Source organism: Hibiscus syriacus, unplaced genomic scaffold (genome assembly GCF_006381635.1).
Source record: "Hibiscus syriacus cultivar Baekdansim isolate YM2019G1 unplaced genomic scaffold, ASM638163v2 tig00112127_pilon, whole genome shotgun sequence".
Classification (NCBI taxonomy): domain Eukaryota; kingdom Viridiplantae; phylum Streptophyta; class Magnoliopsida; order Malvales; family Malvaceae; genus Hibiscus; species Hibiscus syriacus.
The window spans coordinates 250,262-263,320 of record NW_024063259.1 but is presented as its reverse complement, the minus strand read 5'-3'; the positions used below and the strand labels follow the sequence as shown (position 1 = coordinate 263,320).

The following is a 13,059-nucleotide window of genomic DNA, read 5'->3' as shown; positions in this document are numbered from 1 at the left end:
TTTTGTAATATTTTGATAAAACTTAATGTATGTTTTATAATTGTTTGAAAAATTTAATGATCATTTTATAATTTTTAAAAGTTAAGTGACTAAAACAATATTTTATTATAGTTCATTGACCTTTAATGTACGTTACCTAGGGATGGCAACTCAACCCGAATCCGACGGGTTCCGACCCGACCTGATCCGATCGGGTCGGGTCGGTTTTTTTTTAAAAAAATCGGGTTCGGGTCGGGTCGGGTCGGGTTTTTTTAAATGCACTGTTCGGGTCGGGTCGGGTTTAGGGTTAAAAAATCCGACCCGACCCGACCCGAAAAATATATATAATTTTATCTTATATATTTAGGGATAATTACAATAATATCCCTCCATATAATTTTTTCAATTAAGTCACTTTTCATTGAATTAAATTTTTTTTATTATTATTTCGGGTTGGGTCGGGTCGGGTTTCTAAGTCATATATTCGGGTCGGGTCGGGTCGGGTCACGGGTAGAGAACCCTTTCTTCTCGGGTCGGGTCGGGTTTTTGGGGGTCGGGTCGGGTGGCCCAAAAACCCGACCCGACCCATTGCCATCCCTAACGTTACCCAAAGAATTGGAGTTAAATAGACAAAATATAAGCATGGAAGTTGTAATTATACCAAAAGTAAAGCCAGACTCGGCCTATTGTCATTACAGTGAAAATCGAGGCTGAGTCATTTCTATCTAAAGTAATCTATTTATTCCCGAAGTTGTCGGTGGAACATTTAGTGGGCAAACTCTTCATTAGCTTCCTTCCTTCCTCCAAAATCCAGCCTGGTATTACCTAAACATCAGACATTTAATCCATTATCAACCGTTAGATCGTCCCAAACATGCTCGACATTTAACTATATACTCAAAACACATGCACCTCTGGCTATGAAAGAATACATTCGATCTAATAAAGCATTTCCCTTTCGTTTCTCCCCCCTCTTACAACCCCAGTCCTCCATTTCTTGCTTTCAAACACTAAACGAGTCAGTAGAGAAACCAATACGAAAAAGCCCAACAATGGCTGACTTCAGCAAAGCCATCACTTTGCTTCTCATTGTGGCTTTGGTTGCGAATCTTGCTTTAACGGCTGACGCTGATGGTGATAAGGAGATTCGAGTCAGGCAAAAGAAGGGTAACAAGGTGTGTATACAAGGTTGGGAATGCAGCTGGTGGTCGAAATATTGTTGCAACCAAACGATCTCGGACGTCTTCGCGGTTTATCAATTCGAGGACCTCTTTTCTAAGAGGAATACGCCGGTGGCTCATGCCATCGGATTTTGGGATTACCACTCTTTTATTTTAGCTGCAGCCATGTACGAGCCTCTAGGTTTTGGGACAACCGGTGGCAAGCTTATGCAAATGAAGGAAGTCGCGGCTTTTCTTGCCCATGTCGGCGCCAAAACATCTTGTGAGTTCTTTCTTTCGTTAATTCGTATTGATTCTTAATCATTTCGGAATTGACTGCACATTTAGCTAGATCCACAATTGTTCAACCTTGTAAATTGGACTATAAATTCTTCCGTTAAATTCGTTTGTTAAAGATTGTGTTCTGGGTCAAGTCAGCTAAGTTCAGATCGCGTTCCCTTTTGGTCTTTGATAAATTGATTGGACTAAAGATTTAAAGAAATGACTGGTTGTAAATTAAGATATTGGGACATGTTATTAATTGATCTTCTGTTTGACTATTGAGGTATCCTTGCTAAAATTTGGATAAAATGCAATATGGATAATTGTTCATTGTTAGTGTAGCTCTGTGTTCTGCGTCAAAACAGCTAACCTTAAAATGCAGTCCTTTTGCTGTTTGATAAACTGCTTGAATAGAACGAAGAGTTAAACGAATAACTCATTCTAAGTTAAGATCTCGGTGCACGTGTTTGTTATTTATTTATTTTGTTCACTTGTTTATTTGATCTTCTGTATGATAAACTTTTGGATGAAATGCAAGAAATACATTGATTTAATGCACCTGAAAACGTTGATTTTCGATGTTTATGTATAGTTATTTAATGTCAGTTGAGGACTTGGGGAGAGTTTTTAATGATGGTGATTCATTTTAGGTGGAGATGGAGTCTTGACCGGAGGACCATACTCTTATGGCCTTTGCTTCAACAGAGAAATGAGCCCTATGCAGGATTACTGTGATGATTTCTATAAATATATGTATCCATGTGCCCCTGGAGCTTCATACTATGGCCGTGGTGCTTTGCCAATTTACTGGTTTGTATAGTACTTTTTTCCAGTTAAGATTTAAACATTTATTGATTTTTTTAATCTGCACTTTATCATTGTTACTGATTTAAGTTTTACATTGTCTGTTCGAGTTGCTATTCTGTTTAAATTATTCATAGGCATGCTATGCAACTCCGATTCTTCTTGTTTCTTTAAATAACAATGTCCGACCAATATCCGGATATGGGTATGGAGATATAATCCTCCAATAACTCTCCAAAAACATAAATCTTGGAACAAATTTATCATATTTTTGTTCGATACTTACACTCGAGTCAGAGTAACATAATACGTCTGTGCAGCTGTTTCAGTGCTTACTGCCTTTAAGATTACCTGCATCTTTTGGGACACTTGTTGGATATATATATGCGTATTTGTGTAAAATAGGATGCTTCCCCTAGGTTGTGGGGATGATTTATGTTTGTATTAATAGTCATTGACTGCTGAGTGTTTCCGGTGGCTGTATGATCATAGGAACTACAACTACGGAGCTGCTGGGGATGGTATAAAAGTTGATTTGTTGCACCATCCTGAGTATCTTGAGCAGAACGCAACTATTGCTTTCCAGGCTGCCATTTGGAGGTGGATGACCCCGATCAAGAAGAACCAACCTTCAGCTCACGACATTTTTGTAGGCAACTGGAAACCAACCAAGAACGACACATTGTCCAAGCGGGGTAATACTTTTGGCACCACTATGAATGTTCTTTACGGAGAATACACTTGTGGGCAGGGCGATATCAATCCGATGAACACCATTATCTCACATTACCTCTACTACCTTGATCTGCTGGGTGTCGGGAGAGAGGAGGCAGGGCCGCACGATGAGCTAACGTGTGCCGAGCAAGAAGCTTTCAACCCAGCCTCATCTCCAAAGACTGTAACTTCTTCTTGAGCATTGGATTCAGGCCAATTTTATTGTTAAACAGCACTTGTCAAGGAGGGTTATTTAATAAGAGAGAGGGGCAATTAGGTGGTTGCAAAATCATTGTCCATGTCGCTGCGATAAAGGTCTCATCCACCGCATGATACCATTTATAGTTAAAGGTTGATGTGCTGCTGCTGTTAGGTGGTCTTTATAATTTGCTTTGTTTGTGTGCTTATTTTGATATTATTTGATGCTTGTTGAGCTGTCCATGACATTGAATATAAAACATATGCATTGAACCACCATTTTATTCAAAATTATTTGGTAAATTTAGTATGGCGATATGTTTGCTTCTCTCCCTCCGCGAAGATTCTTAATTTTATTGGTTAGATCCATATGTTAAGACGATCTTAGAGAATACCTCAATATCATATATGAAATAGCTGTACAAGAGTTGATTTATATACAACTGAAAACTAACTTTACTAACAAACGGCCAACCAATTGAATAACTAGGAATAATCAATTATACATTCTCCACACATCATTAGTGATGGGAAAAGTTGCGTAATAATTGCTCGCGGTGGTCTTCGTTCGACAAATCATGGCTGATGATATAATTACTATGTTTAGTAAGTGCTTAAGACTATGATTTCAGTTTTGAGAGAAATTGAATCAACTCTAACACTGGCTATCAAATCACTTAAATGAAAAAAAGAATCGATGCACTACTGACAATGACATTGTTGTAGGTGGGTGATTGGTCTGACAAGCAGTCCAAATAGAGATGCACAGAAGCTAGATTTCAATCCGATCCGGATCGAATAAAAATCGATCCGATTTTTTCTCCCAACCCAAAAACCGGATTTTAAAAAAACCGGTTCGGATCCTAACCGGTTTAGAAGGTCGGATGGTGTAATCGGTGTAACCGGTTTCGATTTGCAAAAATCCGGTTTTTTATCCGGATAAAAAACCGGTTTTTTATCCGGTTTGAAAAAAACCGGTTTTTAATCCGGTAAAAAAACCGGTCGTTCAATTTTTTCTCAAACCGGTTATACTATCCGGTTTTTAAATATCCGATCCGGTTTAAAAAAAACCGGTTTTTCCAAAATCTGATTTCGGATATTTTTTACCCAAAATCGAATATTCGAATTTTTTGTGCACCTCTAACTCCAAACAAGACAAGGGTGGATTATGAGAGATATAGGCAAGTAAAGACACGGTAAAGGAGAGAAGAAGGATGATACTTGACGTGTGGGTTATTTAAGATAAATAAAAGGATTTCAACTAGAAAATATGTTATTTTGAGAAGTAATGATCAAACTCACCTTTAACCATTGATAATTTTGACATAATCTTCTTCCTTGGATAAAAAATATTTGATGCCCAAAATCGTTGATAGTTTTACTAAAGTTTTACGAGCAATTGGTTTTTTTTTTTAATAATTGTTGATATTGCAAAAACCAACTATAACCTTGAGCTGAAATCAAACAATAAAACATAGTTTCAACTCTAAACAACAATCAATCAAATAATACCCCAATCTTTACATAACTTAGCATTGATCACTCCCTGTTTTAGACTTCCTCTTCTATCTTTCAGATGACTTCATCCACATTGTTTTGAACCCGCGGCGCCAAAAACCCTTCTGTTTCGCTCCTTCCAAATATAGCAAGCATATGCACTCCAAATTACCTTTAACAAGGTGGAGACAAGACTCTTACTCTTTAGCTTCGTCATTGTCCAAGAGACCTCATGTTCCCAAATTTCAGTTCTCCTCGACAATTGACAAAACAATTATACAAAATATCAAAATGAAATAAATTGTCGACAACTTTGATGACCAAGAGGCGAGGATAAAAAATGAGACTAATGGTGTGAAATATCAAAATGAAAGGAAACCTTATATTTAAATTAATATTTTTTATTGATTAACGTTGGATGTATCTATTCATAGATAAATTTAAATATTTTGATATTTGAATGCTCGTATCATTGGAATTCATGGTGCTCGAATTCGAAATTTCAAGAATAATAATAGCTCTTTTACCAACTCTAGGTGGCGTGATTTTTAAATATGTTTTATTAAATAATTGAAGCCAATACCCATAATCTCATAAAAGAATGTCATGGTTTCGCTTGAGGTTAGTATTTAGGTTATAATAGAGGCTGTGTAGTAATTTGGGCTTTGAGCCTTTACAATTGGACTGCTATAAATGTTTCTCCAACAATGGATGATCGTACAGACTCAGTGAACTGGGCCTAGGGTTTTGAATCGAGTATAAGATAGGTTTCCTAGCAACTCAAAGTCCCTTTCCCAGAAGGAAAAAAAAACATAACCTCAGCACTCTGCTGCTACATCGCGTCAACTCTGTTCCAAACCCTAAAAGCAATGCCTCCTAAAGCATCTAAATCCAAGGAAGCACCAGCCGAGAGGCCGATCCTTGGGCGATTCTCTTCTCACCTCAAGATCGGAATCGTAACTTTCTTCTTTCAACTTCATTTTTCATTTCTTTTCTTGAAGCTAAAGCTTTTCATCTTCTGAATATCGCTTCTTCACTTGCAGGTGGGATTGCCTAATGTGGGAAAATCTACTCTTTTCAACACGCTTACTAAACTTTCTATTCCTGCCGAGAACTTCCCCTTTTGTACAATCGAGCCTAATGAAGCCCGAGTTAATGTCCCCGACGAGCGATTCGAATGGCTTTGCCAATTGTTCAAACCCAAAAGTGAGGTATAACCTGTTTTCTGCTTTGTTTTGCCTATCTGCATAAAATTAGCATTACTTGCACTTAAGCCGCTGCAATGGTATTATATCCTTTAATTTATACTTAAATTAACCCTTAATATAAAACAACCTTTCCTAAAGGCTTATTTAAGTACAATTCAAGTATTGGGGCTTACTTAATAAAACTGAAATTGTTCAGGGGCTTTTTAGTGTTTTAGCCGTTTTCAATGTAAAAGTCTGAATGTAAGCTTATTATTGTTTTATTAGCTTGTTTCTGCCTAAAACTTAGAGAAGTTCGGATGCATCAGGTTTCAGCTTTCTTAGAAATTCATGATATTGCCGGACTGGTTAGAGGTGCCCATGAAGGCCAAGGATTGGGCAACAACTTCTTGTCTCACATCCGTGCAGTTGATGGCATTTTTCATGTTTTACGTAAGATGCCTAGCCTTTTGAGCTGGAAATGTTTCTGTCTTCTGTTTTTATGTTACAAATCACAATGTCTGCTTATTTAAAGCCATTTTTTTTATAGTTATCACCTGTGTGCTATTGGTGTAAGAATTATTTATTTGGAATCTTATTTTATGCACTCAATCCTTTAGGTGCATTTGAAGATTCAGATATCATCCATGTTGACGATTCTGTTGATCCTGTAAGAGATTTAGAGACTATTAGTGCTGAGTTACGGTTAAAGGTTTGTTCTTGAAATCTAATATTCCTGCAATAGTTATTTGGAGCTCTGTTTAATAAAATACAATTAAAATACAGCTAGCCTGTTTTTCATTTGGAATTGGAAGATTAAGAAACACACATTACCATTCTTTTTAAGGCATGTGTCTTAGCACTGGACAACAATGCCTATTTGATCACGTGCACGCCTGGTGCACCTAGGTGCACTTTTGGCTTGCTCACCTGATTGAAGTTCTTGTTAACTTCTTTTTTTTCCTACCCTTTTCATTGGATGTCTTTACTGGTAAGAAATGAACGGCATTGAACTCTATACTTCTCAACTTTTTAGTATTCAACTATTGACATGGACCATAAGGGCATGCTTTACATTTATACATACATACAAAAACTCAATGATATACATGTTGCACTTTACTTCACTTGGGTAACCCTTATGTGTCTTGCATCTGAAGCAATATAAGGTTCTAGCACCTAGAGTGGGCGTTGCACCTTGACAACTCTACATTTTACAAGTTTGAAGATGAAGAGGACCTTTTCTTATGCAATCCTTTCATTGCTTCATTGTGGATTCCTTATATAATAGTTTTTCTATATAATAGTTTTTCTGTTATTCTACTTCAACATTTAAGAATCTAATAGGACCTTAATGTACTGATTACTTTCAAATTTCGTTTTCTTTAGGATGTTGAATTTATGGAAAGGAAGATGGAAGATCTTGAGAAGAGCATGAAGAGGAGTAATGACAAGCAATTAAAAATAGAGCTTGAAGTGTGTCAAAGGGTAGGGTTTTGAGCATTTGATCTTTTACTTTTTCTGCAGGTCTCATCTTATGTATATGTCATTCTTGTGGGTCTGATTTTTTATTAGCGTTTTTCTATTACTGCTGCTTATGCATTGTAAATAGAGGAAATCATCTCATTATTCTTCTATGTGGCTGCCCTTTAGTCTATGCACATCTTGATATTGTTTTTAGTTTTATCTTGTCAAAAGTTAGTCTTTATTAAGGTTTAGGTGGGTTCTGTTCTATTTATAGAGGACCAATGAATTGAGAGTTTCTACTTTTAGCAACAACCTTTACTCCAGAACTTTAGACCACCAGTGACCATGATCCAAAAGTTGCTATCCCCTCACATAAGGTTCATGGCCTTAGGCCCACATTCTAAAAGATGGGCCCAAATTAACACTCAAGACCGTTATTTAAAAAATTGTGGTCAGAAGTTCACATACTGAAGATCATGATTGTGGTGGTGGTAAAAAGTCATCAGTAAAGACTAATTGTCACTGAACATAAAGTCTAAATTTTATCCAGTTTTTGTTTTTAATGGTAACTTGTAAAGACTATTATAGCTCAGTCAAGTATGCATTTAATCAGATTATCATGTTCATCGTATATGATGTTATGCTATAGAGTAAATTTGCTAATGGTAGATTATACTAATTCCAAAAAGCAATCTTGCTTGTTATATTGCAGGTTAAGGCATGGATTGAAGATGGAAAAGATGTTCGTCTAGGGGACTGGAAAGCGGCTGATGTTGAGATATTGAATACTTTTCAATTGCTTAGTGCCAAGCCAGTTGTTTATTTGGTTTGTGTTTCTTCTATAGCACTTACCAATGACTTTATTTTCCTTTTCTTATGGCTGTGTGTGTAATATGCTCTTGTCATCTGTTAAGTAAGGTGTGCTGCTATCTTATATGGTTTTTTGCTTGCTGCATCTCTGTTCTAAAGTATAACAATCTGTGATAAGATTTTCCTATTACTACCTAAATGATCTGATAAGTATAACAATGCCTAGATGTCTGGGTACCTCGTTAATTTTTAGGGTTAAATATGGGTTCATATATGAAGTCTTGCATTCTTACTGTAGATTTACAAAAGTATTCCCAGGTAGAAGACCTGAAATTTGTTTTCTTTACAGACTGTTGTCATTTCTAGCTGCCTTGTCTTTTTGCAATTTCTTTTTGCTTAATGTGTTTGACCCATTTGTATGTTGTAGATGCTTACTTTAATATGGGAGAGCCTAAGATGTGTCATGGCTTGTAATGTTATTTTTTTAGAGAAAGTAGTTTCTTTTATCTTTCATAGTTTCAGGAATGTAGACAGATATTTTATTATCATATTATTTTATTTTATGTGCAGGTTAACATGACTGAGAAAGATTACCAAAGGAAAAAGAACAAGTTCTTACCGAAGATTCATGCTTGGTATGCTCTCTTCTTTTCTGTGTGTATGCTCAAAGGATGGGGTTCACATGTGCGTGTTCTATATAATACCAAGAAACATAGCGAGATGAGATCACTCTGATTTCTGTTATTTTGTATAATGTTTCCTGGCACTTTCCAATGTTTAGGTTTTCTATTGGCTTTTATTGAGGTAGGAAAGGATCTGGTAAAGTAGAGAAGCTCGAGATTCACCAAAATTAGGTGGAACCGGGAAGAACCATAGGAAATTGATAGAGAAGTAGAAGAGAGGGAGAAACAGTGGAAGAAATATAAAAATTAATGGTCCGTAATCCCTGTAATTTATAATCTAAAATCTACTTAAAAGTAACAACCATATCATATATAGGCACAGGCCATAAAGCCACTACAAAACCCAAATACTATAACAAGAGTAATGTAAACTCTAATAGTGCAACAGTTAGATTTATTATGGTGTTACTGTTAGAAAATACATTTAACCGAAAAGCTTAAAATTAAATGGGTTTGCACCTCTCGGTGTTGACAAACCATCTTTTTGCTTTTAATTTAGCTTACTTATAAAACTTATTAGGGTTTATTTTCATTTGGATTGAGAATTGTTTTATCTTTTACAGGGTTCAAGAACATGGCAGTGAACCTATCATTCCTTTTAGTGGTGTGTTTGAGAGAAACCTTACTGATATGGAACCTGCAGAAGCTGCAAAATATTGCGAGGAAAACAAGGTGCAAAGGTTAGTTGATAATGGATGTCTTTTGTTTTATGGGTTTAGAACGCTTTTAGTTTTAAATGTCAGAAGTCTGATGGTCAGTTTTTGGTGCCTTGATGTTTGACCTGATTTTTTTTCCTTTTCTTATTGTTTATTTATGATGCTGAGGAATTTTTTTTGTCACAGTGCGCTTCCAAAGATCATCAAGACTGGTTTCTCGGCTATTAATCTCATATATTTCTTCACAGCTGGACCAGATGAGGTATCTAATTCTTGGTACTTATTTATTTTATGGGAATGCTTGGTTCTATTTAAATGTTAAGAAGTTATCTGAAGGATCAAAGAGTATTTACTACTTTTAAAAATGATCTAAGATCCTTATATTGAATTTGAGGCCTTTTTCATATGTGATGCCCTCTGGATTTGTTACTTCGTCCATAATCTTTCTTTTGATAAGCATGTTGTCTTTTGACTTCCATAGCTGCCCACAATGATAACTCAGTACATCATAGAATACTGATATTGCAGTGTTGTAATCTAAGTGGATATCCTTATTCTGAATTACCCTGAAGGTCCATGCAGTTGCATTTTAGCATTTTTGTCTTTGGTTTAATCAATTTATGGCATCAATAATTTGATTGTTTTTCCTTTTCCAGGTGAAATGCTGGCAAATTAGACGGCAATCCAAGGCTCCTCAAGGTGCAGGAGCCATTCATACTGATTTTGAGAGAGGATTTATATGTGCTGAGGTTGGGTCTTAGATCATGACTTCTTGTATATTATATTAAACCTTGAAAGAAACTTTTAAAGTTTGCTCTATTATCTTCTGTGATGAACTATGACGCAACAATTATGCCTTTTCAAGTGGCCCCTTTTCTGCAACATGATTTGTTTAACATGCTCAGAATGTATTGATTACTGTTGTTTTTCTACTGCTTAAGTTCAAACATTGAATCTTTTGTAACCAACTGAAAGGACAACATTTCCTTTTTACCTATTCATTTGATTTTCTTACCAGCTTCTACGGCAACATGTATCTCTGTTAGTGACTTTGTTTTCTGGGTGCTGTCCAGGTCATGAAATTTGAAGATCTGAAGGAGCTTGGAAGTGAGGCAGCTGTTAAGGTTAGCATCTCTATGAACGGTTTCTTTTAGCTTTTGTTTGTGTAAATGTCTGTTGGAAATTCAGAATAAAAGGAATACTAATTATTCAAGTGGGAAAGAAAGTGACTTGACATGTGATCTAAGGCTAGACCTGTGAATTTTAGGATTAAAGCTCATCACATGTAATATTAAGAAGCCTTGCCCTGGGAGTGTGATTAAAGGCTGGATATAGGCTCATTGCATCTTGAGCTACAATTGATGATCCATGGTTCATATCCAAAGTTTGTACGGTGCCATTTGTTTAACATGTAAAGTTTCGCATGGTTTCATCTAGGTGCAATTACATTTTGTTTTTCACATGTTTCCCTTTTGATCAGGCTGCGGGAAAATATAGGCAGGAAGGGAAAACTTATGTGATCCAAGATGGAGACGTAATATTTTTCAAGTTCAATGTTTCTGGAGGTGGGAAGAAGTGAAGCAATGTCCTCAAGCGGGATGCAGCGCTTGGATCACACTTGTGTCCTCGGAAAAGGTCAAATCCATATGCATTTCGACCCAATTTGTTTCTTTGCTAAATATCACTCAACACCCCCAAGAGCCAAGAGAGTGATATTTAGGTATGCATCCGTTTGTTGTGTTGATGTATGAGCTTTATTTGCGGAATCATATATATTTATGCACATGTTGGAGGAGGATGGATTATATATATCATTTGCACCGCATCCACCGTATGTAGCAATTAGGATAACATCTTGACTGTTGATTAAATTGCATTTCTTATCTTTAATAATTAGAGGGCCTTTTCTTGCCACAACCTTTGTTCCGAAAGAAAAGGCATTTATAAATTTAGCCCTCTGTTTATAATTTCTCATCATTAATTCTGATCATAAATATAAAAAATATTTAGAATTTCATTTTCAGTTGTATAGTATGTTAATCGAATTAATTATACCTTAAAAAAATCCAAGCTTGAATCTAAGTTTAGCCCAAAATACGAAATTTGGACCTTTGGCTTGCCTCTCTCTCTCTCTGCGTTCCAATCTTGGAGTTGGGAATGGGAATGGGAATGGAGAAGTGTTTCCATATGGTGGTTGATGACCTATTAATGGTAATTGAGATACGGTACTTTCTCATCATCAATGTCGGTATACCCACCGTTGGACGAAAGTGGGGTCCCACACCTTCACCAAGATCACATTCTTTTCTGTAATTATGGCTCCCACGTAACTCACCACTCTCATTCCTTGTTCATTTTCCATTTATTCCCCAACGAGCTAATTGACAATCATAAAAATAACAACTTATCCTGTTTTTTTTTATTAAGTGTTTGATGTTTTAGAATAAAATTTTGAGTTTGATTGTTAAAAATAGAAAAGAATGCTAATTTTCACTCAAACGTGATTCTAAATGGTAATAAGCACTCAAATACTACTGTATATTGGGTGTCATATAGTCTGTGTCTTCTATAAAATAATTAAATTATATCAATTTCTCAAAAGTGATTTTAAATATTATAATAATAACTATATTAATTGAGTTGACATTCAATCAATTTATTTATTCTATTTAATCATGTTAATTTCTCTTATTTTTATCCTACAATCTTAGATGGAAAATCTTTATTTAAATACTTTCGAAATGGGTTAAGATTCAATATTTTAAAAGATTTAATCCTTACACGAATATGTTTAAAGGATTTAATCCACGTATAAGAATTTAGAAAATAAAAAACAAAGGGTAACAATGGATTTTGCGATGGAAAAAATGAAAAGCCCTGGTCAAAGGGGCACTGACGGGCTCCATTCATTGATCTCCACCTCAGTCTGTAAGCAAAAAGCCGAAGCCAAAGCCCTGAACTGGATTTGATAAAGCCATTGACGTCCACCATGTCAAATATTTTCCCCCTTGGCGGGTAACTTCACTCACTAGACATTGATCCTTTCTCCAAGGTCTATAAAGTTTTTGTTTTTTTCCTCTATTAAAATATTATGCTGTTCCACTGTGAGCTGTTTGTAATATCAAGGATGTCTTTGAAAGAAACAGTGACATACAAATGTAGGGTTTTTCTTTTTGCGTATTGGCTCCTTACAACTTGACTCACGTGTTTGCTTGGAGAGAGAATGTTGGTGCAAAGTGACGTAAAAGAAAACCCCTCCTTTTCACTTTTGGGGTATGGGGAGGGGGCTTTGTTGTCATTGTCATGTAACAAGTTAGGTTTTAGCCCTTCTCCGCAACCAAAGTCAAAAAGTCTATTGTTCTTCTAAAAGGGTCTACAACTTCATCCTAATAAAATATAGCATAAACTACATATTTACTCGCCCAATATTTCATCTTCCGTCTTGCTCATTTAAATATTTATTTTAAAATAATATTCAACGTTATATTTTATTCTATTTTTTGATCATCACCGTAAAACAAAAACAAAATTGCTAATGGTGTAATTTTTTATTTTTTAATGATGACATGACATTATACATTAATGTTAATTTTTTAACTATGAGTAACCAAAACTAAATTAAATG

At 35.7% G+C, this 13,059-nt stretch overlaps 2 protein-coding genes across 2 annotated transcripts; both read left to right on the top strand.

Annotated features, from left to right (window-relative positions):
* The first annotated feature begins 950 nt into the window (after window positions 1-950).
* LOC120174896 (chitinase-like protein 1) lies at window positions 951-3,411 on the top strand. The gene is made up of 3 exons (XM_039181618.1): window positions 951-1,422; window positions 2,072-2,231; window positions 2,718-3,411. Exons 1-3 carry the CDS (start codon window positions 1,032-1,034, stop codon window positions 3,136-3,138), a joined length of 972 nt encoding a protein of 323 aa, XP_039037549.1. The 5' UTR covers window positions 951-1,031; the 3' UTR covers window positions 3,139-3,411.
* Window positions 3,412-5,439: 2,028 nt separating this feature from the next.
* Window positions 5,440-11,259, top strand: LOC120174844 (obg-like ATPase 1). Its single transcript, XM_039181581.1, has 12 exons — window positions 5,440-5,590; window positions 5,678-5,845; window positions 6,148-6,271; window positions 6,439-6,530; window positions 7,208-7,306; window positions 7,998-8,111; window positions 8,666-8,730; window positions 9,342-9,458; window positions 9,621-9,696; window positions 10,091-10,183; window positions 10,508-10,558; window positions 10,915-11,259. Exons 1-12 carry the CDS (start codon window positions 5,504-5,506, stop codon window positions 11,011-11,013), a joined length of 1,185 nt encoding a protein of 394 aa, XP_039037512.1. The 5' UTR covers window positions 5,440-5,503; the 3' UTR covers window positions 11,014-11,259.
* The last annotated feature ends 1,800 nt before the right edge of the window (window positions 11,260-13,059 follow it).